Source organism: Scyliorhinus torazame, chromosome 4, assembly GCF_047496885.1.
Source record: "Scyliorhinus torazame isolate Kashiwa2021f chromosome 4, sScyTor2.1, whole genome shotgun sequence".
Lineage (NCBI taxonomy): Eukaryota > Metazoa > Chordata > Chondrichthyes > Carcharhiniformes > Scyliorhinidae > Scyliorhinus > Scyliorhinus torazame.
The window spans coordinates 118,940,261-118,963,423 of NC_092710.1; the positions used below are offsets into that span (position 1 = coordinate 118,940,261).

General features: G+C 45.4%; 1 protein-coding gene across 1 annotated transcript in view; it reads right to left on the minus strand.

The window, feature by feature from the left end:
* ddx43 (DEAD (Asp-Glu-Ala-Asp) box polypeptide 43) overlaps positions 1–23,163 on the minus strand; it is a 76,036-nt gene that overhangs the window by 48,014 nt on the left and 4,859 nt on the right. Inside the window, exons 2-5 of the mRNA XM_072498562.1 lie at positions 11,747–11,802; positions 2,918–3,056; positions 1,242–1,388; positions 1,012–1,093 (exon numbers count right to left, since the gene is read on the minus strand). Coding sequence (XP_072354663.1) covers positions 1,012–1,093; positions 1,242–1,388; positions 2,918–3,056; positions 11,747–11,802 — 424 coding nt within the window. The remainder of the gene's footprint in view (positions 1–1,011; positions 1,094–1,241; positions 1,389–2,917; positions 3,057–11,746; positions 11,803–23,163) is intronic.

The following is a 23,163-nucleotide window of genomic DNA, read 5'->3' on the forward strand; positions in this document are numbered from 1 at the left end:
AGAGCAACCTCTCCACCCTGTGCCCTGGCGTGGCGGGGGAACCTGTTGGAATTCTTGACTCTTGAGAAGGTTAAGTTTGAACTGAGGGGAAGGATAGAGGGGTTCTACAATTCATGGGCATTATTCATCATGCACTTTCAAGAACTGGATAACATCGAACATTAGTTTGGGGGGGCGGGGGGGGGGGGGGGGTAAATTTGGAAGAAAATGTGAAAAAGGAGAAGAAAGAAATATTTTAAAGAAAGCACAACAGTGCCTATACTTCTTCAGGAAACTAAGGAAATTCGACATGCTCACACAGACTCTTACCAACGTTTACGGATGCACCATAGAAAGCATCCTATCTGGCTGCATCACAGCCTGGTATGGCAACTGCTCGGCCAAAGACTGCAAGAAACTCTTCCAACTTCTTCTTTCGGGCAGGACATACAAATGTCTGAGAACACACACAAATAGACTCAAAAGCAGCTTCTTCCCTGCTGTTACCCGACTTCTAAACGGCCCTCTTATGGACTGGCCTGATTAATACTACACTCCTGTATGCTTCACCCGATGCTGGTGTCTGTGTATTTACCTTGTGTTGCCCTATTATGTATTTTCTTTGTGTTTTCTTTTATTTTCATGTACATAACGATCTGTTTGAGCTGCCCGCAGAAAAATACTTTTCACTGTACCTCGGTACACTTAACAATAAACAAATCCAATCCAATCCAATCCAAAAAGCAGTAGATACTGCATTTTGGCCCATTTGAATTATATTGCAATATAAGCTTCAGTTTAGCAAAAGCACCACTGAGTGTTCGCCATGCAGGAATGGAGACCAGACTGGCAGATAAAACAAAATTGAAAATTTCTCTTTCTTTTTTTCCCCAAACTTGTCGGAGTTCAGCTCAAATCAGGGAAAGAGAAATTTAAATTTTTTTAAAATAAAACTTGTTGCTCAAAGCACTCAGAAATGTTTTCGAATAAGTATCTCTGAATTTGGAGAGTCAGATTTCAGAAAAGAATTACCTCCAATCTGTAACTTCTTCTGGTGTCATATTGACAACTGTCTCAGCTTCGATGTAGAAGTTTTTTTTAATTGGTGAAAGGCCTTAATGCAAGAAAAGAGAAAGTTGTTATTGCTAAATCTGATTCTATCTGGTCAATTTTAATATGGGATACGGATACACGGCCACAGCCCTCACTGGTGACCAGGGTTTCTGAATGTTTGTGTAATAAGGCAGAAGGGAAATACCAACCGGCCCACTTCATAGCTTCGTATTTCTCCTTGTTCTCACGCAATGAATTCCAGTTGATGACAGGTCGGGGCGAATTCACGCTGCCACACTTGGCTGAGTTGGTGTCCGAGCTGTTCCTTGCACTGCTGCCTAGTTTCGATGCATTGCCTTTAGGCAGATGAGCGAGGAAAAAAGTCAAACATTTAATGCTGATTTCCAATAGACTGGAGTTTCCTTTCACTTAGAATCATAGAAGTTTACAGCATGGAAACAGGCCCTTCGGCCCAACCAGTCCATGCCGCCCAGTTTTTACCATTAAGCTAGTCCCAATTGCCCGCACTTGGCCCATAACCCTCTATACCCATCTTACCCATGTAACTATCTAAATGCTTTTTAAAAGACACAATTGTACCCGCCTCTACTACTACCTCTGGCAGCACATTCCAGACACTCACTACCCTCGGAGTGAAGAAATTGCCCCTCTGGGCCCTTCTGAATCTCTCCCCTCTCACCTTAAACCTATGCCCTCTAGTTTTAGACTCCCCTACCTTTGGGAAAAGATGTTGACTATCTACCTTATCAATGCCCCTCATTATTTTATAGACCTCTATAAGATCACCCCTAAGCCTCCTACGCTCCAGGGAAAAAAGTCCCAGTCTATCCAGCCTCTCCTTATAACTCAAACCATCAAGTCCCGGTAACATCCTAGTAAATCTTTTCTGCACTCTTTCTAGTTTAATAATATCCTTTCTATAATAGGGTGACCAGAACTGCACACAGTATTCCAAGTGTGGCCGTACCACTTCACTTCTTGTACAACTTCAACAAGACGTCCCAACTCCTGTATTCAATGTTCTGACCAATGAAACCAAGCATGTCGAATGCCTTCTTCACCACCCTGTCCACCTGCGACTCCACCTTCAAGGAGCTATGAACCTGTACTCCCAGATCTCTTTGTTCTATAACTCTCCCCATCGCCATACCATTAACTGAGTAGGTCCTGGCCTGATTCGATCTGCCAAAATGCATCACCTCACATTTATCTAAATTAAACTCCATCTGCCATTCGTCGGCCCACTGGCCTAATTGATCAAGATCCCGTTGCAATCCTGGGATGTCAGAATGAGTTGTCGCTATATCTGAGATCCAGCACACCAGCAACTACTGGCTGCAACTACCAGCAATTACAGCCATAAACGTGGCTCCACATAACAAGCACATATCACAAACTTACACCGTGGCAGCTCATCTAGTCTGAATGTCCTTTGTATAATTACCTTACAGTAATAGAGAGTGGCAGGGGCTGTAATCTGATTGAAGGGCTCCACAGATCTGGGCTTGAAGCTGACAGACTCGGAAATCCACAGTTACAGGCATCAAGAGTTGGACCCAGGATCGGGTTTCCCACAACAGCCTTCAATCAATGTGGTGATTCTGTTTGGTCATCAGTGAGGCAATCCTTACCCACCCGAATGGTAAGTCGATGTAACACTAATCCCACTGTCCACCCCATGTCAGTGTGCATGTTCCCCAACCCCCACAATCCTAACTCCCACTCCCTCCCCTACTGTGGAGCCAACCAAGCAGTAAATGAACATACTGGATACAAACTTTGCAATAAAGTTGCTGCAATGGGATAAAACATCATCTGAACTCAAAAAAGAAGCATGTGACCTTTGTCCAAAAACAAGACTTACTTCGGTCAGTCCTCTTCGCTCCATTCAACTCATCTGTATTTCTCCTTTCGACAATATTCTCAATCAGTTCCTTGGCTTTCATCTGGGCTGCGTAGCTGCCAAAGAGCTTCACTTCCACTTCAAAGTCTCCTTTTAATATCTGGCATCAAAATATACATAAATACATACATACAAAGCACAATGAACAGCACAGTGACCCCTGAATGGGGCAAAGCAGCTTTTTATAGTCCTTGTTTGGGTTGACGCTTTCGGACAGGGTAAGGTAACAGGCTCCACTCTTCTTAGCAATCGCATACACTTTTCTTTGGAGCAATGGTGAACAGCTCTCATCATAGGCTGCAATGAATGAATGGCAGTCTAATCCAGAACTGCTGCATTCAACATTCGAAAGACCCTCAGTTCTATTACAAGCGGTACATGATCTTTAATATTATTACTGCATGGCAATGCTCCAATTGATGCTTCTTCTGGTTTCAGGAATGAATGAATGTTTCAGAATTGATGCTGGTTTGGTTTTTGTTTACGGCTGATTAAATTTTGCTTCTACCGTACGCTGCATCATTACATTCAAGAGGTAAGATTCACAAAGAATGTTTAGTGAAACACCCTCCTTGTTTTGAACAGTTCCCTTCCTGCAGCCTACACACTCGGTGAATGATAGAACGGTGACAAACTAGAAGGCCATTCAGTCCACTGTGTCTATGCTGGCCCGATGAAGGTGCCATTTTCCCTGCCTTTCCACATAGCTCTGGAAATCTTTCCTTTTCAGATAATGATCCAATTCCCTTTGGAAAGCCTCAAATGACCCCCTCTCCACCACACTCCCAGATGCTCGCCACTCACTGCTTGAAAAAGATTTCCCGGGAGCAGCACGGTGCCGCAGTGTTTAGCACTGCTGCCTCACGGCGCCGAGGTCCCAGGTTCGATCCCGACTCTGGGTCACTGTCCGTGTGAAGTTTGCTCATTCTACCCATGCTTGTGTGGGTTTTGCCCCCACAATTCAAAAGATGTGCAGTGTAGGTGGATTGGCCATGCCAAATTGCCCCTTAATTGCAAAAAAATTAATTGGATACTCTAAAATTTAAAAAAAAAGTAAAAGATTCCCCCACTTCCGGTGGAGGCCATGAAGTGAACGGTCGCGCACAAGGTGGCTCCCACTTGGAGACTTGAGTTTTTGGCCCTTTTTACCCGATGAATGGGCATGGCGGTGAGGAGAAAGCTGAAATAATTGAAGTTTGTTGTTTTCTCTTCTGGTGTGGGATGCCTGCAGGATAAAACACAAGGCAAAAATCGAATAAAGCCCCCGCTCCAGATTCAGAGGACTGTCGTGGGGGAGTGAGAGAACATGGTGGACACCTGCCTAATTGCTCACAGGGAAGCTAATGGAATTCATCATGGGAGAATTCCAGCATAGACAGGCGATGGGGAAGGCCTGCCTAAGGCGACTGAGGAGGTGGACCGAGGAGGTGGTAGTAGATACCCTTCGCGTGGCGATAGAAAATGTGGAGCAGTGATTTGAAGTCACTGGTAGTGATGATTCGGGAGGAGGTGAGAGCGGGCTCGGACCACAGCGACCGGATTGTCTCTTTCGAGGCTGAAGTATCAATGTTGGTGGAGGCCTACAAAGTCTTGAAGGCCAGGTTGGATGACCAGGAGAACCGATCCAGGCGTCAGAACTGGGGGACAGTCGGGCTACCGGATGGAATTGAAGGTACGAGTGCCACCGAGTTTATGGCGAAGATGTCTGGGAAATTGGTCAGGGAGAGGGGGTCTTCTCTTCATTAAACCCCCAATCCCCGAGATGGGCCAGACCCACTGGTCGCTGCGCCAGAACCCAAGCTCCAAGGATCCACTGTGGGCAGTAATCGACCCTCTACACAAGTATTTGGACAAGGAGCGAATTTTAAAGTAGGCGAGAGTGTAGCTGGGAGCGACACTCCATTCAAATTTGACATGCTGTTAGGTAGTTTGGACACTGAATTCTCCCTCCGTATATCCGAACAGGCGCTGGAATGTGGTGACTAGGGGCTTTTCACAGGAACTTCATTGCAGTGTTAATGTAAGCCTACTTGTGACAATAAAGATTATTATTATTTGAGGGTTAGGGATCAGACGAGGCTAAGGAAGGGATGTGGGCCGTGGCGGTTTAGTCACCCAAGGGAGACGGGGTCCTCCTTCTTCTCACATGTGCATCTCGGGCAGCACGGTAGCATTGTGGATAGCACAATTGCTGCACAGCTCCAGGGTCCTAGGTTCGATTCCGGCTTGGGTCACTGTCTGTGCGGAGTCTGCACATCCTCCCCGTGTGTGCGTGGGTTTCATCCGGGTGCTCCGGTTTCCTCCCACAGTCCAAAGATGTGCGGGTTAGGTGGATTGGTCATGATAAATTGCCCTTAGTGTCCAAAATTGCCCTTAGTGTTGGGTGGGGTTACTGGGATAGGGTGGAGGTGCTGAACTTGGGTAGGGTGCTCTTTCCAAGAGCCGGTGCAGACTCGATGGGCCGAATGGCCTCCTTCTGCACTGTAAATTCTATGATAATCTCGTCTTCACCCGAACAGACATTTTTTTGTGGTGGGGAAATTGGTATTCCCAAGGGAGGAGGCTGAGTATTCAGTGATTGTAATATCGGACTATGCATCACATTCTGTGGATGTGAAGCTGGATACAGGCTGAGCCCAGAACCCCCACTCCCCCACCTCGGTGGAGGTTGGAAACGGTGCCCCTTGTTGACAAGTGCTTGTGTGTGAAGGTAGCCTGAGCCATAGGGAACTATGTAGGTTTCAATCAGGATGGGGAAGTTTTACCCTCTACATTCTGGGAAGGGTTGAAGGCGGGGATCAGAGGGGAGGTAATCTCATAGAAAGCCCACAGGGACAAGGTTGAAAGTGTGGTTGACTGCATTCTGGAGGTGGATCGGCTGTACTCTACTGCCTCGACAACAAAGCTGTTAGCAGAGAAAAGAGGTTACAAATGGAATTTTAATTGGTATTGACTGGGAAGGCGGTGAACTGACTGTCGCTCACAGGTGACATTTTAGGAGCATGGGAGAATATTAGCCATCTATTGGCTCACCAGCTGAGATGGCAGGCAGCCGCATGAGAGATAGCCCAGGTTAAGGACAGGGGGCGCAGGTTGAGGAGGGGAAGAGAGGGTTGGTTACAGTCCCGGACAAGATTAATGGTGCCTCTGAGGTTTTCCACCGGGGTCAGTATAAGTCTGAGCCCGCGGAGCAAGGTTCCGGGTTGGAACAGTTTCTGGATGGCTTGGACCTCCCGGTGGAGGGGGTAAAGGAGCAGGGGTTGGAGGCACCGTTACGGCTGGAGGAGGGTATGGAGTGCTCCATGCAATCGTGGAAGGCTTCAGAGCCAGATAGTTTCCCGGTGGAATTCTACAAGCATTTTGCAGCATTACTGGCACCACATTTATTGGGGATGTTCAATGACTATCTGTCACGGGCAGAGCTGCCGGCCACGTTGGCGCAGGTGTCAATCTCTCTGATCCCGAAGAAGGACAAGGATCCTGTGGAGTGTGGGTCTTACAAACCTATCGTTTTATTGAATATTGATGCAAAGGTATTAGATAAGGTTCTGGCGAAGCGTCTGGAGGGTTGTTGCCGGAGGTGATCACTGAGGAACCAACAAGGGTTTGTCCTGGGCCAACAGTTGTTGGCCAATATCAGGCAACTTTAAAACGTGGTCATGTCCCCATCTAGGGGGAAGGTGCCTGAAGTAATCATTGCCATGCATGCAGAGGTTTTTGATCGGGGTAGAGTGGAGGTACCTCTTTGAGGTTCTGGGACAATGTGGGTTTGGGCACTCAAGTGCTCCCACGACGAATGTCTGGACTAACTCGGTGAGCTCATGGTATTTCTGTCTGGGCTCAGGGTCAGGGGAACAAGGCAGGGATGCGCATTGCAGTGCGCGCTAGCAATCAAACCTTTAGCCATCGTGCTTAGATCATCGAATAGGTGGAGGGGTATTACGAGGGTGGCAAGAAGCATTGGGTGACCCTTTGTCCGGACGATTGGTTGTTGTACGTTTGTGATCCTCTATCTAGTGTAGGAAAGATAATGGAGCTGTTGAGGAAGTTTCGACCCTTCTTAGGGTACAAAGGGAATGTGAGCAAAAACAAAATGTTCCCGCTAAACCCACTGAGAAGGGTGGCAGACTCGGGAATGCTGCCGTTCAAGCTGGTCAAGATGAAGTTTGGATACCTACGGATTCAGGTGGCTCATGAATGGGTCCTGTTGCATAAATTGAACTTGGCCAATGTAGTGGAGTGGGTGAAAGGGGACTTGAAGAGGTGGGATACCTCCCGCTTTCCTTGGCGAGTAGAATGCAGACGACTAAAATGAACATTTTACCAAGATTCGTATTTGTGTTCCAGTCTCTCCTGATCTTCCTCCCCAAATCTTTTATCGTGAGGGTACACAAGTTAATCTCTGCCTTTGCTTGGGCTGGTAAGACCCCCAGGATTTGAAGGACCTTCCTGTTGAGGGGATGGCATTTGTAGGGCTGGCGTTACCAAATCTAATGTTCTAACACTGGGCGGCGAACATTGAGGTGGTGCCGGGGAGAGGGGGGGGCTTTGGGGAGCTGGGATCAGGGTGGGGCAGATGGAGGAGGCCTCCTGTGTAGGACATGTCTATGGGCGCTGATTACTGCGCCTCTCCCATTCTCTTGGGCCAGATTCACAAGGAGCTGGGTAGAGGTGGCGTCTCTAAGAATTTGGAACCAATTCAGGCAGCATTTTAGATTGAGGGCATGTTATTATTGTCACCAATTTGTGGGAACCAATGGTTTACACTGTCAAGGATGGACCCAACGTACAAGATTTGGAAGAGGGAGGGGGGTCGAGGTTCAGGGAATTGTTTGTGGAAGGTAGGTTCACGGGAAGAGATGATGGAAAAAGTTCAACTCCCAAGGGGGAGTGCGTTTAAGTATCTGTCGGTGCGGGAATTTGTTTGTAAAGAGCTATCTTCGTTCCCTCAGTTACCAAGGTCCAGACTGATGGACAGTATGCTATCTTGTGATCAGTTGGGAGAATGGAAGATATTTGATATATAGGGCGGTGACTGGAGACGGGGAAGGTGCCGTTAGAGGATCTAAAGGGGAAGTGGGAAGAGGAAATGGGCCTGGGGCTGGACGGAGAGGTCTGGAGTGAGATTTTGTACAGGGTAAACTCTCCTTCCTCTTGTGCCAGGCTGAGCCTGATACAATTTAAAGACGTTTATCGGGCTCACCTGACTAGAGTGTGCATGAGTCGGTTCTTCCCCGGTCTAGAGGACAGGTGTGAATGGTGTTTAAGGTGGCCGGCGTACCACTCGCACATGTTCTGGTCCTGACAAAAATTAGTTGAGTTCTGGGTTTCGTTCTTTGAGACCATGTTGGAGATCGTGGGGGTTAGGCTAGAGCCGTGCCCGCTGGGTGGCAATTTTTGGGGTGTCGGACTTGCCGGAGTATTTGGAGAGGAAGAGGGCTGATATCTTGGCCTTCGCCTCTCTGATAGCCCGGGGATGAGTCCTCCTTGGATGGAGGTTGGCGGTGCCACCTAGATCCTCGGCATGGTTGGGGGACGTGGCAGAATGTCTGAGATTGGAAAAGATTAAGTATGTCATCAGAGGGTTGGAAGAAGGGTTCTACTCCAGTTGGAAGCCATTCAATACCTTCTTCAAGGATCTGTTTGTGGGCAGCAGCTGGGGGAGGGGGGTCTTGGGGTTTTGCAGTTATGGCAAACTGTTTGTACTATATTTGAGTGTTTTTTATGTATATGTGAGATTTTTTCAATGCTTGGAATAAAAATATAGTTTAAAAAAATATTTTTCCCATGTCACCATTGCTTCTTTTGCCAATTATCTTAAACCTTTGCCGTCTGGTTCTCGATCCTTCCACCAGTGTGATTGGGGTTGGATTTGTTTATTGTCATGTGTACCGAGGTACAGTGAAAACTATTTTTCTGCGAGCAGCTCAAACAGATCATGAAGTACATGAAAATAAAATAAAAAGAAAATACATAATAGGGTAACACAAGGTACACAACGTAAATACATAGACACTGGCATCGGGTGGAGAAGTTTCCCCCATCTATTCTATCCAGACCCCTCATGATTTTAAATGCCTATATCAAAATCTTCAAATTCACGAGATACCAAGGTTACTCAGTATCAGGCTGAGCATCACAATTCACAGTATCTTCACCGATACCTTTCATCTGCTCTACATACCCGGGAATTGCACCATCACACCAGAGTACCCCTTTTCTTTTCCTCAGAGTACAACAGGAAGAGTGGAAACATGCAATCGCAGCTTCAGCTCCCCCACATAGCCAGACAGGGAAGCAAGTACCACGGTATCAAATGTATTCAGAACAAACACTCTACCAAGTGACAGAAGATTTGAACTAAGCAACAAAACCATAGAACCGCTACAGTAAAGGAGAAGGCGATTTGGTGCATCGAGTCTGCACCAACTCTCTGAAAGAGCACCTTACCGAGGCCCACTCCCTCGCCATATCCCCCTAACCTACACATCTTTGGACTGTGGGGAGAAACCGGAGCACCTGGAGGAAATCCAGATACGGCAGCATAAGAGGGGCACAGTGGTTAGCACAGTTGCTTCACAACTTCAGGTTCCCACGTTTGATTCCCGACTTGGGTCACTGTCTGTGCGTGTCTGCGTGGGTTTCTCCCCGTGTCTGCGTGGGTTTCCTCCGGGTGTTCCGGTTTCCTCCCACAGTCCAAAGATGTGCAGGTTAGGTGGATTGGCCATGATAAATTGCCCTTAGTGTCCAAAAAGGTTGGGTGGGGTTACTGGGATGGGGTGGAGGTGTGGGCTTAGGTAGGGTGCTCTTTCCAAGGGCCGGTGAAGACCCAATGGACCAAATGGCCTCCTTTTGCACTGTAAATTCTGATTCCATGACACGGGGAAACGTTCAAACTCCACAGTCAGTTTTATTACATTGCTGTCTGAATTTCTGAATGAGTTGCTGGGATCACGCCCATCTGACAAAAACAGAAAATATTGGACAGCCTCAGCAGGTCTGACAGCATCTGTGGAGAGAGAAGGGAGGTAACATTTTGAGTCTCAATGACTCTTTGTCAAAGCTGGAGAACACTGGAAATAGGGTCAGATTTAGACTGTTGTTGGGGTGGGGATGGAGGGTGGAGCAGTGGGGCTGAATAGAGGGTGAGCGATAGGTGGAGATTGATAAAGATGTCATGGACAGAAAGACAAAGGGAATGTAAATGGCGGTGATCAAGGCTAAGGGTGCTGATAGCAGCCTATTAAGAGATTAGAACGTGTGAATGGCAGAATCAAGGTAAGCAGTATGTCAAAGGACAATTTGGAACAGGGAACAGATGGCTCTAGTGGGGTGGGGTGGGGGAGCGATAATGTTGAGGGAAAAGGAAAATGAAAATAAATTGATAGAAATACAAATGGGGTGAAGGTGGAGGAGAAGAGTTCAGTCTGACGTTGTTGAACTCAAATGTTAAATCTGGAAGGCTATAATGTGCCCAATTGGAAGAGGTGCTGTTACTCCAGTTTGCGTTGGGCTTTACTGGAACATTGCAGCAGGCCAAGGACGGACAGGTGAATGTGAGAGCAGGACGGTGAGTTGAAATGGCAAGTGACAGGAAGGTCTGTGTGCTGCTTGTGGACAGACCAAAGGTGTTCTGCAAAGCGGTCACCCAGTCTCTGTTTAATCTCTCCAATGCAGAGTAGACTGCATGGGAGCAGCAAATGCAATAGACCAGATTGAAGGAGGTGCATGTGAAGCACTGCCTCACTTAAAAAGTGCTTTTAGGCTCTTGGTGAGCAGGGAAAAGATACAGGGGTATGTGTTACATTTTCTGCGATTGCATGGGAAGGTGCCAGGGGAAGGAGGTAAGGTGTTGGGGGTGATGGAGGAGTGGCTCAGGATATCCTGGAGGGAACGGTCCCTGTGAAATGCTGACAGGGAGAGTAAAGGGAGGGTGTGGTTGGTGGTGGCTTCATGCTGGAGTTGGTGGAACTGGCGGAGGATGATTCTTTGAATGCTGAGGCTGGTGGAGTGAAAAGTGAGGACAAAGGGGACCATATTCTGGTTCTGGGAGGGAGGGGAAGGGGTGAAAGCAGAGGTGCGGGAGATGGGTCGGGCACGATTGAGAGCCCTGTCAACCACAATGGGTGGGATGCCACGGTTAAGGAAGAATGAACACGTCTGGAAAATGGAATCATCGAAACAGATGCATCGGAGGTGAAAGAACTGGGAGAAAGGGATGGAGTCCTTACAGGATGTGGGGTGTGAAGAGCTGTAGTCGAGGTAGCTGTGGGAGTCGGTGGGTTTGTAATGGATACTAGTGGAAAGTCTATCCACAGAAATTGAGATAGAAAGGTCAAGGTAGGGAAAGGAGTGTTCAAGATGGACCATGTGAAGATGATAGAGGGATGGAAATTGGAAGTGAAAGTAACAAATTTTTCCAGGTCCAGACAGGAACACGAAGCGGCACTGAAACAGTCGTTGGTGTACCGAAGAGCTGTGGGATGGAGTAGGACTGGAACATGGAATGTTCCACATACTCCAGAGTCAAAACTGCCCCATGCAGGTACCCATAGCCATGCCTTTGGTTTTGGAGGATATGAGACATGTTAAAGGAGAAATTGTTCAGTGAGAGGACAAGTTCAGCCAAATGGAGGAGAGCTTTTAACAATCTACCAGTGGTTTCTGGTGACTGCATTAGTCAGAACCTGCTGTATCTGGAATCTGTTAGCATTTTGGGAAAAATTACACTTCACAATTGTATCTAGATTGGAATGAATTCTAGTTGTAAAAGTCTCTTCAAATTCCTACCTGTATTTTCGATCCTGATGTTTCCTCCAGCTCACGTATTTTAGATCCTCCTCGACCTAAACAAACATGAATGTGATATCAACCCCTGAGCTAGACAATGCTGCTGAACAAAGAACTGTACAGTTACTGGACCACGTAGACGCTCAGTGCTTGTACCAAATCCGCTTCGTCTGATATTGTACAGTAAGGGTCTTCCAAACAGCAGGACCTTAGACACACGCAGATTATTGGAGTAGGATGGAATCAGTACGGAATAGTTGAGACAACATTATAAAAGCCCTGGACACCAGAAACCAAGTGAATCCTACATGTCATGCCAATGATCTCTACTTATGTTCCATACTTAAACTGATAGATTCAGAAATTGGATCACATTGTGTCTATATTATACAAACAAAACAGGCTAAGGCTCCAATATTGTAGTCAGTATGTGTGCACACATTATGCTCCAGCCCTGCACCTTGAATATGTAAGGAGTCTTACAACACCAGGTTAAAGTCCAACAGGTTTGTTTCGATGTCACTAGCTTTCGGAGCGCTGCTCCTTCCTCACATTCACCTGAGGAAGGAGCAGCGCTCCGAAAGCTAGTGACATCGAAACAAACCTGTTGGACTTTAACCTGGTGTTGTAAGACTTCTTACTGTGCTCACCCCAGTCCAACGCTGGCATCTCCACACCTTAAATATGTAATAGACCCTTTAAATAAGCAAATATGGGATGATCACCTATTTCGAGCTCCCTTTGTAAAGCTGGATTGCAAATTATGGCATTTGGTGTTGTGCCTGGTGTGGGAACTTTCATCAGATTCTCAGCGGATAAACCATTCAAGAAGATGGTGCTTCCATATAGTGGAACGCCTGGGAGAAGGTGAGCTCTCCACAGCTCCTCATTAAATCACAGATTGGATTGGATTTGTTTATTGTCACGTGTACCGAGGTACAGTGAAAAGTATTTTTCTGCGAGCATCTCAAACAGGTCATTTAGTACATGAGAAGAAAAGAAAATGCGTAATAGGGCCACACAAGGTACACAATGTAAATACATAGACACTGGCATCGGGTGAAGCATACAGGAGTGTAGTATTAATCAGATCAGTCTATAAGAGGGTTGTTTAGGAGTTTGGTAATAGCGGGGAAGCTACTTTTGACTGATGGCTACCATTAGCCCTCTACCTGCATGTACGGGTGGAGGGAAAAGTAGTGGAATGAGAGTGATTTAACAGAGTATCAACCTCTAGTATTTATCCCAGTATTCACCATCAGAATTTAAAAATAAATAAATTTAGAGTACACAATTCTTTTTTTTTCCAATTAAGGGGAAATTTAGTGTGGCCAATCCATCTACCCTGCACATCTTATTGGGTTGTGGGGCGAGACCAATGTAGCCACGGGAGAATGTGCAAACACCACACGGACAATACCATTAATCAAATTGCAATGTTTTTGAGGGAGTATTACGATGAGGGTTGAAATGTCTTTGTGGGGAGGAACAAAGGAACAAGATTAGGTCATTTAGCTCCTCGAGCCTGTTCTGCCATACCACGAGATAAACTGATTTGTGATCATACTCCATATACCCACTATTGCCCCTTGTCCCTCAACACATTCAATTAACAAAAATATATCAATCAAGAATAAAAAATAATCTAATGTCAATCAACATTTGTGGAAGAGTTTTAAACTTCTCCCATCCTCAATGCAGAAACATTTTCTAATTTCATTCCTGAAACACATGGTTCTAATTTTATGACATAGCCCCTGGCCCTAGACTCCCCAAACAGCAGAAAGTTTCTATCTACATTGTTCCCTTGACTACTTTGATCAAATCACCATGGCTTGATGGCATAGTCGTTAGCATTGTTGCCGCAGTGCCAGGGATCCCGGTTCTATTCCGGCCCTGATTGACCGTCTGTGTGGAGTTTGCACTTTCTCCCCATGTCTGCATGGGTTTCCTCCCACAGTCTGAAGACGTGCAGGTTAGGTGGATTGATCATGCTAAATTTTGCCCCCTACATTTAGAGTCCCCAATTCATTTTTTCCAATTAAGGGGCAATTTAGCGTCGCCAATCCACCTAACCTGCACATCTCTGGGTTGTGGGGCCGAAACACACGCAAACACGGGGAGAATGTGCAAACTCAACATGGACAGTGACCCAGGGATCGAACTTGGGACCTCGGCGCCGTTAGGCAGCAGGGCTAACCCAATGCACCACCGTGCTGCCCAACCATGCTAAATTTCCCAAGTTCCCAGAGATGTGCAAGTTAGGTGGGGCTATGGGGTTACAGGGATAGGGCAGAGGAGTGTGCCTAGGTAGGTTACTCTCAAGAGGGTCGGTGCAGACTTAATGGGCCAAATGGCCTCCTTTTGCACTGTAGGAATTTTATGGTTCGCCACTTAACCATCTAAATTCCACGGAATTCAACACTAGTTTGTATAATCTTTCCTCATAATTTAACCTCTGGAATGCAAGCTTTATTTTGATAAATCTACACTCACTGCAACATTAATATATCCCGTTGTATTCTTGTCCTATAGATGAAAAAGCCATCATTCCATAGCCTGTTCTGACATTGTACTGATCTATTACATGGAACTCCTAGTCTCTTTGGACCTTCACTGTTCCTAGCTTTTTACTACTTGGCAAGCACATGGTTCTATACTTTTAAGATCCAAAGTGGATCACCTCACACTTATCTACATCAAAATTCATTTTCAGTCTTGCAGCACATTCACTCAATCTATTAATGTATCTTCTCAGTTTTATGTTTCCATCTACATTGCTAACAATGTTACCGGTGTGTCTTCGGCAAACTTTAGTATATGGCTTTTCACCCCACCTTCCAAGTTGTTACTAAATATGTCAAACAGCTCAGCCCCAACACAGATCCTTGAGGGACACCGCTGGACACATTATGCCAATTAGTACACTTGCCCAGTATCCCTACTGTCTCCAGTTGCTCAAAACATTGCCTAATTAGGTCAATAATTAACCTTCAATTGCATGAGCTTCAGCTCTTGCCAAGTCTCTTATGAGTTTATCTTATAAGAAACTTTATTAAATGGATTCTGGAAGTCCATATAAATAATATCCCTGTCCATTACTTTAGCCACATCTTGAAAATACTTCAGTCACAATCATCAGGCGTGCCTTACCTGTTACAAGTTGGTTCTATGATTAGCGGAAATATTTAAAGCTGTTCAATCACCCTAGTTATAGACTTACTAGTTTCCCAGCAAACTGATCCCTCCTTGCCTTAAAAATAATGGAGTGACATGCACAATTCTCCAAATTAAAAAGGGTTCCTGAGGCACGAGAACGTTGGAAGATTGTAGTTAGTGAATTACGATGTTCTTACCTACTTCTTTTAAAACCCATGGATAGAAACCATCTAGTTCTGGGGAATTGGTTACTCTTTAAAGCCATTATTTTCTTCTTCACTGTTATTTTGTTTATATCAATTTTGAGTTTGTTTTTGATTCAATATTAGCTTCCTTAGGATGGATGGCACAATGGTTAGCACTGCTGCCTCATAGCACCAGGGACCTGGGTTTGATTCCAGCCTTTTGTGAATATCTGGAGTTTGCACGTTCTCTCATGTCTATGTGGGCAACCTCCAGGTGCTCCAATTTCATCCCACACCCCAGACGTGCAGGTTAGATGGGGTTACAAGAACAGGGCGGGTGAGTGGGCGTAGGTCGAGTACTCTTATGGAGGGTAGTTGCAGACATGATGGGCCGAATGGACTCCTTCTGCACTGTAGGGATTATATTCTTAGTTTGGCCTGCTGATTTAAATCTCTGCATTTATACAATTTTCTACTTGTTACGTAAAACCCCCTTTTCTATTTTTTAATTCTGCCCAAGTCTCCACTGCTTTCTTACTTCTCAGATCATTTAAGTGATTTCTTTCTTAACAAATGAAGAGAGCATTCTTAAGAGTGCATAACCCTGCCATACTGTGTTAACTCAATTTCATTACAATTACACAGATCTTTCTTTAGGCTTGCCTCTGCCTGGCTGATGCTCTGTAACTACAAAGCTGGGAAATTAAATCTTTTTTATTATGAGCTTCCATCTCACCAACTGGCTTCAGGCCAATCCACATCCAACAATCTGCTCTAAAAAATCTGCTCATATTTTGACAGCTGTGATAAACAGCAGCTGATACATTCTGAATAGAACCTAGAATATTCTAAAAAAATATAAATTTTCCCTATTTCCCAAAGTTCCAGGATCTGGATTGTTATCAAAAACAAATCTGTTCTTCCTTGCCATAACCCTGTGTACCAAGCTTGTTGAATTCCGTTTCTGAGATACATTACTTACAGACTAACAGAGGAGAAACATGATCACCTCTTCACTGCCCTTTTTTCTATCTTTCCTGAAGATTTTGCCTGATATATTTAGTTCCCAGTGCTGAACATCTTACAGCCCTATCTCAGCAATGGCTACCCTATCAACCCCTTCATATTGAATTTGTGCCTGTAAATCATTTGATTTGCACGTTATACTCCATCTGTTTGCATGAAGGAATTTTATTTGGACTACACATATTAACCTGTTCGTCTGCCCTACTGTTTCACTCTCATTTTTGAGTTTTAATATTAAATCATAGGTTTCCTCTTTACCTGCATTGCGTAAAGCATGACTTTACTCCTTTTTGTTTGTTTTGAACTATTTATATTACCTTTCCACATGAACCTTCCCTCCCACACCCTACTTATTCTTTCCACTCGAATCTTGGCTCCTGCCCAGTTCGCAAACAGCCCATTTCAACATTTCCTTCCTGTCCCAGTGGGTGTGCCAACATTGCGTTAAATAGAAACCCTCTTCCAAAGCACTCCTTCAGCCACATGTTCACTTCTTTAATCCACTTATGCCTACACCAAGTTGCACATGGCATGCAAATACATTTTGAGATTGTTATCTGCAAGATTATATTCTTTAAAGTTCACTCTGAGCTCATGGCAGTCCAAATTGGACCCTTGTTTACTCTTCCTTATGGCTTTGCTCCCAACATGGATCACAATGAGTGGATCCTTCCCCTGTTGCAGCTCTAGTATGCTTTCAAATCGCTTTGGGATGGCCTTCACCCTCATACTAGAGTACCAACATACCACATGGGTCTCTTCATCTTGCCCACAAAGGATGCTAACTGTCCTGCTGATTCTCCGACAAATTGCCATTCTCCACCTCCCCCACCCTTGGACAGCCTTCTGCTCCATTCTGACTATGCTTCCAAAGGTCTTTATCCTTATCCTCACAGGTAGCATATCTATTGTACCTGTTGAATAGGATCAATTTCTACAGATCCTCATCTTTTATTCCAACTGAAACACATTATAGGTCTCACCAAACTCATTCTACACCTGCATCTCTCCACAAGGTGACTGAAGCAAACTATCCAGATGTGCTGGGGTGTCTCCAAGTTGCATTCCAGCTCAATGACGTTGAGCCAGAGAGATCGAAATATAAACATCAACTGCCGATGTGTTCCACTAAGGATAGATTGGCTCTTCATAAATTCCCACATACTGCAGTCCAGAGAGGCAACCTGCTGTGCCATATTTAAGTCTAGATTATTTATATTTACGTTTTAGTTTGTTGGAAGTTTTTGCTCCCACAAACTAGTTGGCAATTAACACCTAGATATTATTTTAATATGTATTGCCTCAAGCTTACATAAACCACAAGTATTGGAGGCAAAGGGCAGCACTTTAGTAGAAATGAAAAGCAGAATATTCTTTTTAAAAGGCAAGAAATTACTCAATGATGAAACTCAGAAGGATTTAGATGTCTTTGCATATAAAACAAATTTATCAGGCAAGTATAGCAATTAAATTCACAACTTTTATATTTATTTACACTATACTCCTTTTGTAAATCACTCTCCATCGGGGGAACCAGTGGATGCAGCATATTTGAAATTTTAGAACGCATTCAAAAAGATGTCTTACAAGATTTTACTTCACAAGATTAGAGTTCAAGTGGTTGGAGTTAATAGTGAAGATTGGTGAATGAATAGAGAGAAGAAATAAACTGATCATTGTTGAGATGGCAAGCTGCAACCAGCGAATGCTGCCAGGACCTTCGTTATTTAGAAGCCATTATCCATTGCTTAGATGTGGGGCGATGTGGGGCACAGTGTGCAACATATCCACTATAATAAAAGCAAAACAATGCAATGATAGAAAAGAAATTTAAAATAAAAGCAGAAAATGTGGATAAACTGAGGAGGTCTGGCAGCATGTGTGGAGAGAAACAAGAGCTAATGTTTAATGTTTCGAGTCCATATGACTTCTTCAGAGCGAAGAGAGGGTGAATTATGATGGATTTTATACTGTTGGGAATGGAGTGGAACAAAATAGGTAGGTACAAGACAAGTCTTAATGGCAGTGTAAAGGACTACAGAGGTGCCAATAGTGGCATTAAGGTGAGATAGCAGAATGTGATAATTGGAGACAAGTGACAGTTGAGGAGGGCAATGCATTGGGGCAAAAACATTTCTGGATTTAAAAAAAGGTCAAGATGGTAGAGAAAGTTCAATCTAAAGCTGTTGAACTCAAATGTGGAGTCTAAAAGGCTGTAACGTGCCTAATTGGAAGATGCAGTGTTATTCCTTCAGTTGCACTGTGCTTCACTGGAACATTGCAGTAGACCAAGGATGGACATGTGGGCATGAGAGCAAGATATAAATCCAAGCAAAATATATCCAAGTTTGATTACACAAAGCTAGGTGGAAAAGTAATCCACGAGGAGGTGCAAAGAAACTGCAATGGGATAAGAGACGGATGAAATGATGGCAAGAGCAAGATCAATGAGTGTAATGTTGGGAAGTGTGAAATTCATTTGGGTAGCATGGAAAAGCAGAATATTCTAACAGGCAAGAAACTAGTCAATAATGACATCCGGAAGGATTTGGATTTCTTTGTACACAAAACACAAAGTTATCATGCAAGTAATTAGGAAGGCAAAGGGTCTGTTGATCTTTATTGCAAAGGGCAATTAGGGATAGGCAATAAATGCTGGTCTGGCCAGCGAAACCCACATCCCTTGAATGAATAGAGTATAGGTTTTGTTGCAATTATATGGGGCCTTCGTGAGACCACATATGGAATAACGTTTTAGTCTTCTTTCTATGAGAAATATATCCTTGCCTTAGGTATGGACAAGGTTCACTAATTTATTCTTGTAATGGGAGGGCTATCCAAAAAGGGAAATTAATAGCAGGGTCCTTATGTTTTGTGCAATTCTGAAGAATAAATGATGATTCTCATTGAGATGAACAAAATTTCGAGAGGATTTGACAGGGTAGATGCTGAGAGGCAGGAGAGTCTAGAATTGGTGTCAGTCTCAGGATAATGAAGAGATTAAAAAATCTTCACTCTGGAGGTTGTGAACCTTTAGGATTCTCTATTCAAGAGTGCTGCTGTGGGTCAGTCTCAAGATCATCGAGGGTAATTTTGGTCTCAATACGAATCAAAGGACAGGCTATATGTAGAAGTTCAGTCTTAATGAATGACATGGCAAACTTGAGGAGTTATATAATTTGTCCTGTCCTTATGTTATTATTCTCTGATATTTCATCTGGTATTTCCCACTTGATAAACACAGTACACAGTCAGGTCATTCTACACACATTTGGATCTTGACCCTTTTCTACTGTATTCACACCTGGGTATTTACCGCTGATATTCACAAATAGCAATGACCCTTCTGGGTATTTACCTCTCCCTCCAAGCCCATTATTTACCCTGGCTGTTTACCCTACGTTTCACGAAAGGGTATTTATTCTGGTAATAGGCAGACGGGTATTTGCCTATCCCATACCGGTATACCATGTTTATAAAGCAGCCAGAGCTACACACGGGGAAGAAGGCCGATGCCCTAGCTTTCGCTTCCTTAATCGCACACCGGAGAATCCTGCTCGGCTGGCAATCAGCAGCACCACCCTCAGCTCCAGATTGGCTAGCTGACCTCTCGGAATTTCTCCACCTGGAGAAGATCGAATACGCCATCCGAACTGCATGGGGGCAATTTGTCGGTCTGTTCCAAAACCTGTTTGAGGCCAGCAACAACCAATAGAGGGAGAACTGGAAGGAGTAGAGGAAAAATAAAGACAAGGAGCAACGCCAGGGATGCACAACCCGGGGGGGGGGGGGGGGGGGGGGGGGGCTCATCCATCAAAATTACACAGGGCCTTGGTGAGATAATACCTTCAATATTGTTTGCAGCTTTGGTCTCCTTATCTGAGGAAGGATGTTCTTGAAATAGAGGGAGTGCAATGAAGATTTACCAGACTGATTCCTGGGATGGCAGGACTGCCATAAGAGTAGAGATTGAGTTGTTAGGATTATATTCACTGGAGTGTAAAAGAATGAAGGGCTGGGGGGAGGAGGGGGGGGTGGCGATCTCACAGGAACCAATAAAATTCAAACAGGATTACACAGGGTAGATGCAGGAACGATGTTCCCGAGGCTGGGTGTCCAAAACAAGGGTCACAGTCTGAGGATACAGGATAACCCATTTAGGACAGAGACGAGGAGAAATTTCTTCACTCAGAGTGGTGAGCCTGTGGATTTTGCTACCACAGAAAACAGTTGACATAAAACATTGTATGTTTTCAAGAAGGCATTAGACATAGGTTTGGGGGCTAAAGTGGTCAAAGGGTATGGGGGGAAAAGCGGGAACAGGTTACTAAGTTGGATGAACGGCTTGAACGGCCGAATGTTCTACTCCTGCTCCTATTTTCTAAAGTTTTCATATACATTAGCCCCTCCTAGTATTTACCATTCTCTGGTCTTTATCCAGCTATCGACACCCAGGAACATCCAATGGTATTCACAGCCAGGTTTATACCTCGAGTGTTGACTCAGGTACTTATCTCAGTATTTACACCTAGTATTCACATGTGCTATCAAGAAGCAGTTGAGCAACTAAATACAAGAAAAAGACGATACACCGTTACAGTAACAAAGCATGTGACCGAGTGGGGCATCAAGGAGGCCTAGCAAAACTAAGTCAATGGGAATTATAAGGAAATTTCCTCTGGTTGGCGTCAAGCCTAATGCAAAGCAAGAGCGCTGTGGTTGCTGGAGGCCAATCGTAGGTGTCAGGGCAGCACAGCAGAAGTTCCTCATTGTAATGTCCTAGGCCCAACTATTTTCAGCTGCTTCAATGATCTCCCCTCCATTAGGTCAGAAGTGGGGTAGTTTGTTGATGATTGCAGTGTTCAGTACTATATGCAAATCCTCAAATACCAAAGCAGTCTGTGCCCACCTGCAGTAAGAACTGGAACAACATTCAGACTTGGGCTGATAAGTGGCAAGTAATATCACACTACACACGTGTCAGGCAATGTCCATTTCCAAAAAGAGTGAATTTAATCATTTCCCCTTGATGTTCAACTGCATAACCTTAACTGAAACTCCATCATCAACATCTTGTGGTTGGTGGCGGGTGGGTGTGGGCAGTAGGGGGATGCGTCAACATTGACCAGAAACCTAACCAGTCACATACTGTGGCTTCAAGAGCACATCACAGACAGATTTCTGCGGCGAGTAACTCAACTCCTGACTTTGTGCACATCAAGACTGACATTTGCACCTGAATATTTACACTTAACATAAACAGATAGGAACTGAAGAATGTTTCACATCTGGTGTTTACAGCCGACATTCACACCCAGATATTCATCACTATTTACTCCTAAAATTCACCCTCAGGTATTTACCACTAATATTCACATTTGTTCCTACCCAATACATTTACGATGTGGAGATGCCGGCGTTGGACTGGGGTGAGCACAGTAAGAAGTCTTACAACACCTGGTTTGAAACAAATCTGTTGGACCTTAACCTGGTGTTGCAATAATTTACATTAGGGCATATAGCACTTATATTTACACCAGTGAATACCCAGGTATTCATCATCACTGGACATGTGCTAATATTTATCTTTGTTTTTTTCACCTGGCTATTTACAACTGACTTTCAAACCAGGAATAAATTCCTGGATCAGGATGGGGGAAGTGGGGCTCCAAGTCTCAATACTCATAACTTGGTAGTTAATCTCAACATGAACACAATACCTCACGCAGATGTCTGGGTGCTTATCCAGTGACGCCAATGTCTGGACGTTTACCCATCAATCAATGGGGGAATACCACTCTGACACCCAAGCCCTTGGGGTGGGGGGGGGGGTCAAATCATGATGAGCTCACTGATCCATTAAAGCTCAAACCAGCCCATGATGTACACCTGGGTACTCACTCCACAAATGTCCAGTAGATAACCACACACACCATGCCCTTGCCCACGCATTTACAGTCCCGACACACGCATCCTGGCAATTACCCCTATCGAAACATCTGGGAATTTAACCACCTCCGACACACGTAGCTGAGTATTGCCTGCCACTGCCCCCCACAAAACAGGGAATTTTACCATCTCAGACACACCTGGGCATTTAACTCCCCACAATGCAAACGTCTGGGTATTGGGCATCTACACCCCACGCTCTGGACACTCAGGCACGGGCAATTAGCGAGGTATTTACCCCCCTCCCACACACTGGGGTATTTACCCCCCTGACTCTGACACTGGGGTATTTACATCCTTTACTCCCACAGTGGGGTATTTACCCCCTGACTCCCACACTGGGGTATTTGCCCCCCCGACCCCCACACTGGGGTATTTACCCCGACTCCCACACTGGGGTATTTAACCCCTTTACTCCCACACTGGGGTATTTACACCCTGACTCCCACACTGGGGTATTCACCCCCATGACTTCCACACTGGGGTACATAACCCCTTTACTCCCACACTGGGGTATTTACCCCGTCTCGCACACTGGGATATTTACCCCGACTCCCACACGGGGGTATTTACCCCCCCCGACTCCCACACTGGGGTGTTTACAAGTCCCTGCCTCCCACACTGGGGTATTTACCCGCCTGACTCCTACACTGGGGTATTTACCCCCCTGACTCCCACACTGGGGTCTTTATCCCGACTCCCACACTGGGGTATTTACCCGTGACTCCCACACTGGGGTATTCCCCCCCCCCCGGCTCCCACACTGGGGAATTTACCCCCTGCCTCCCACAGGGGTATTTACCCCCTGGCTCACACACTGGGGTATTTACCCGACTCCCACACTGGGGTATTTACCCCCTGGCTCCCACACTGGGGTATTTGCCCCTGGCTTCAACGCTGGGGTACTTCCCCCCCCCCCCCGGCTCCCACACTGGGGTATTTACCCCTAACTCCCACACTGGGGTATTTATCCCCTGGCTCCCACACTGGGGTATTACTCCCTGGCTCCCACACTGGGGTATTACCCCCTGGCTCCCACACTGGGGTATTTACCCCCTGGCTCCCACACTGGGGTATTTACCCCCTGGCTCCCACACT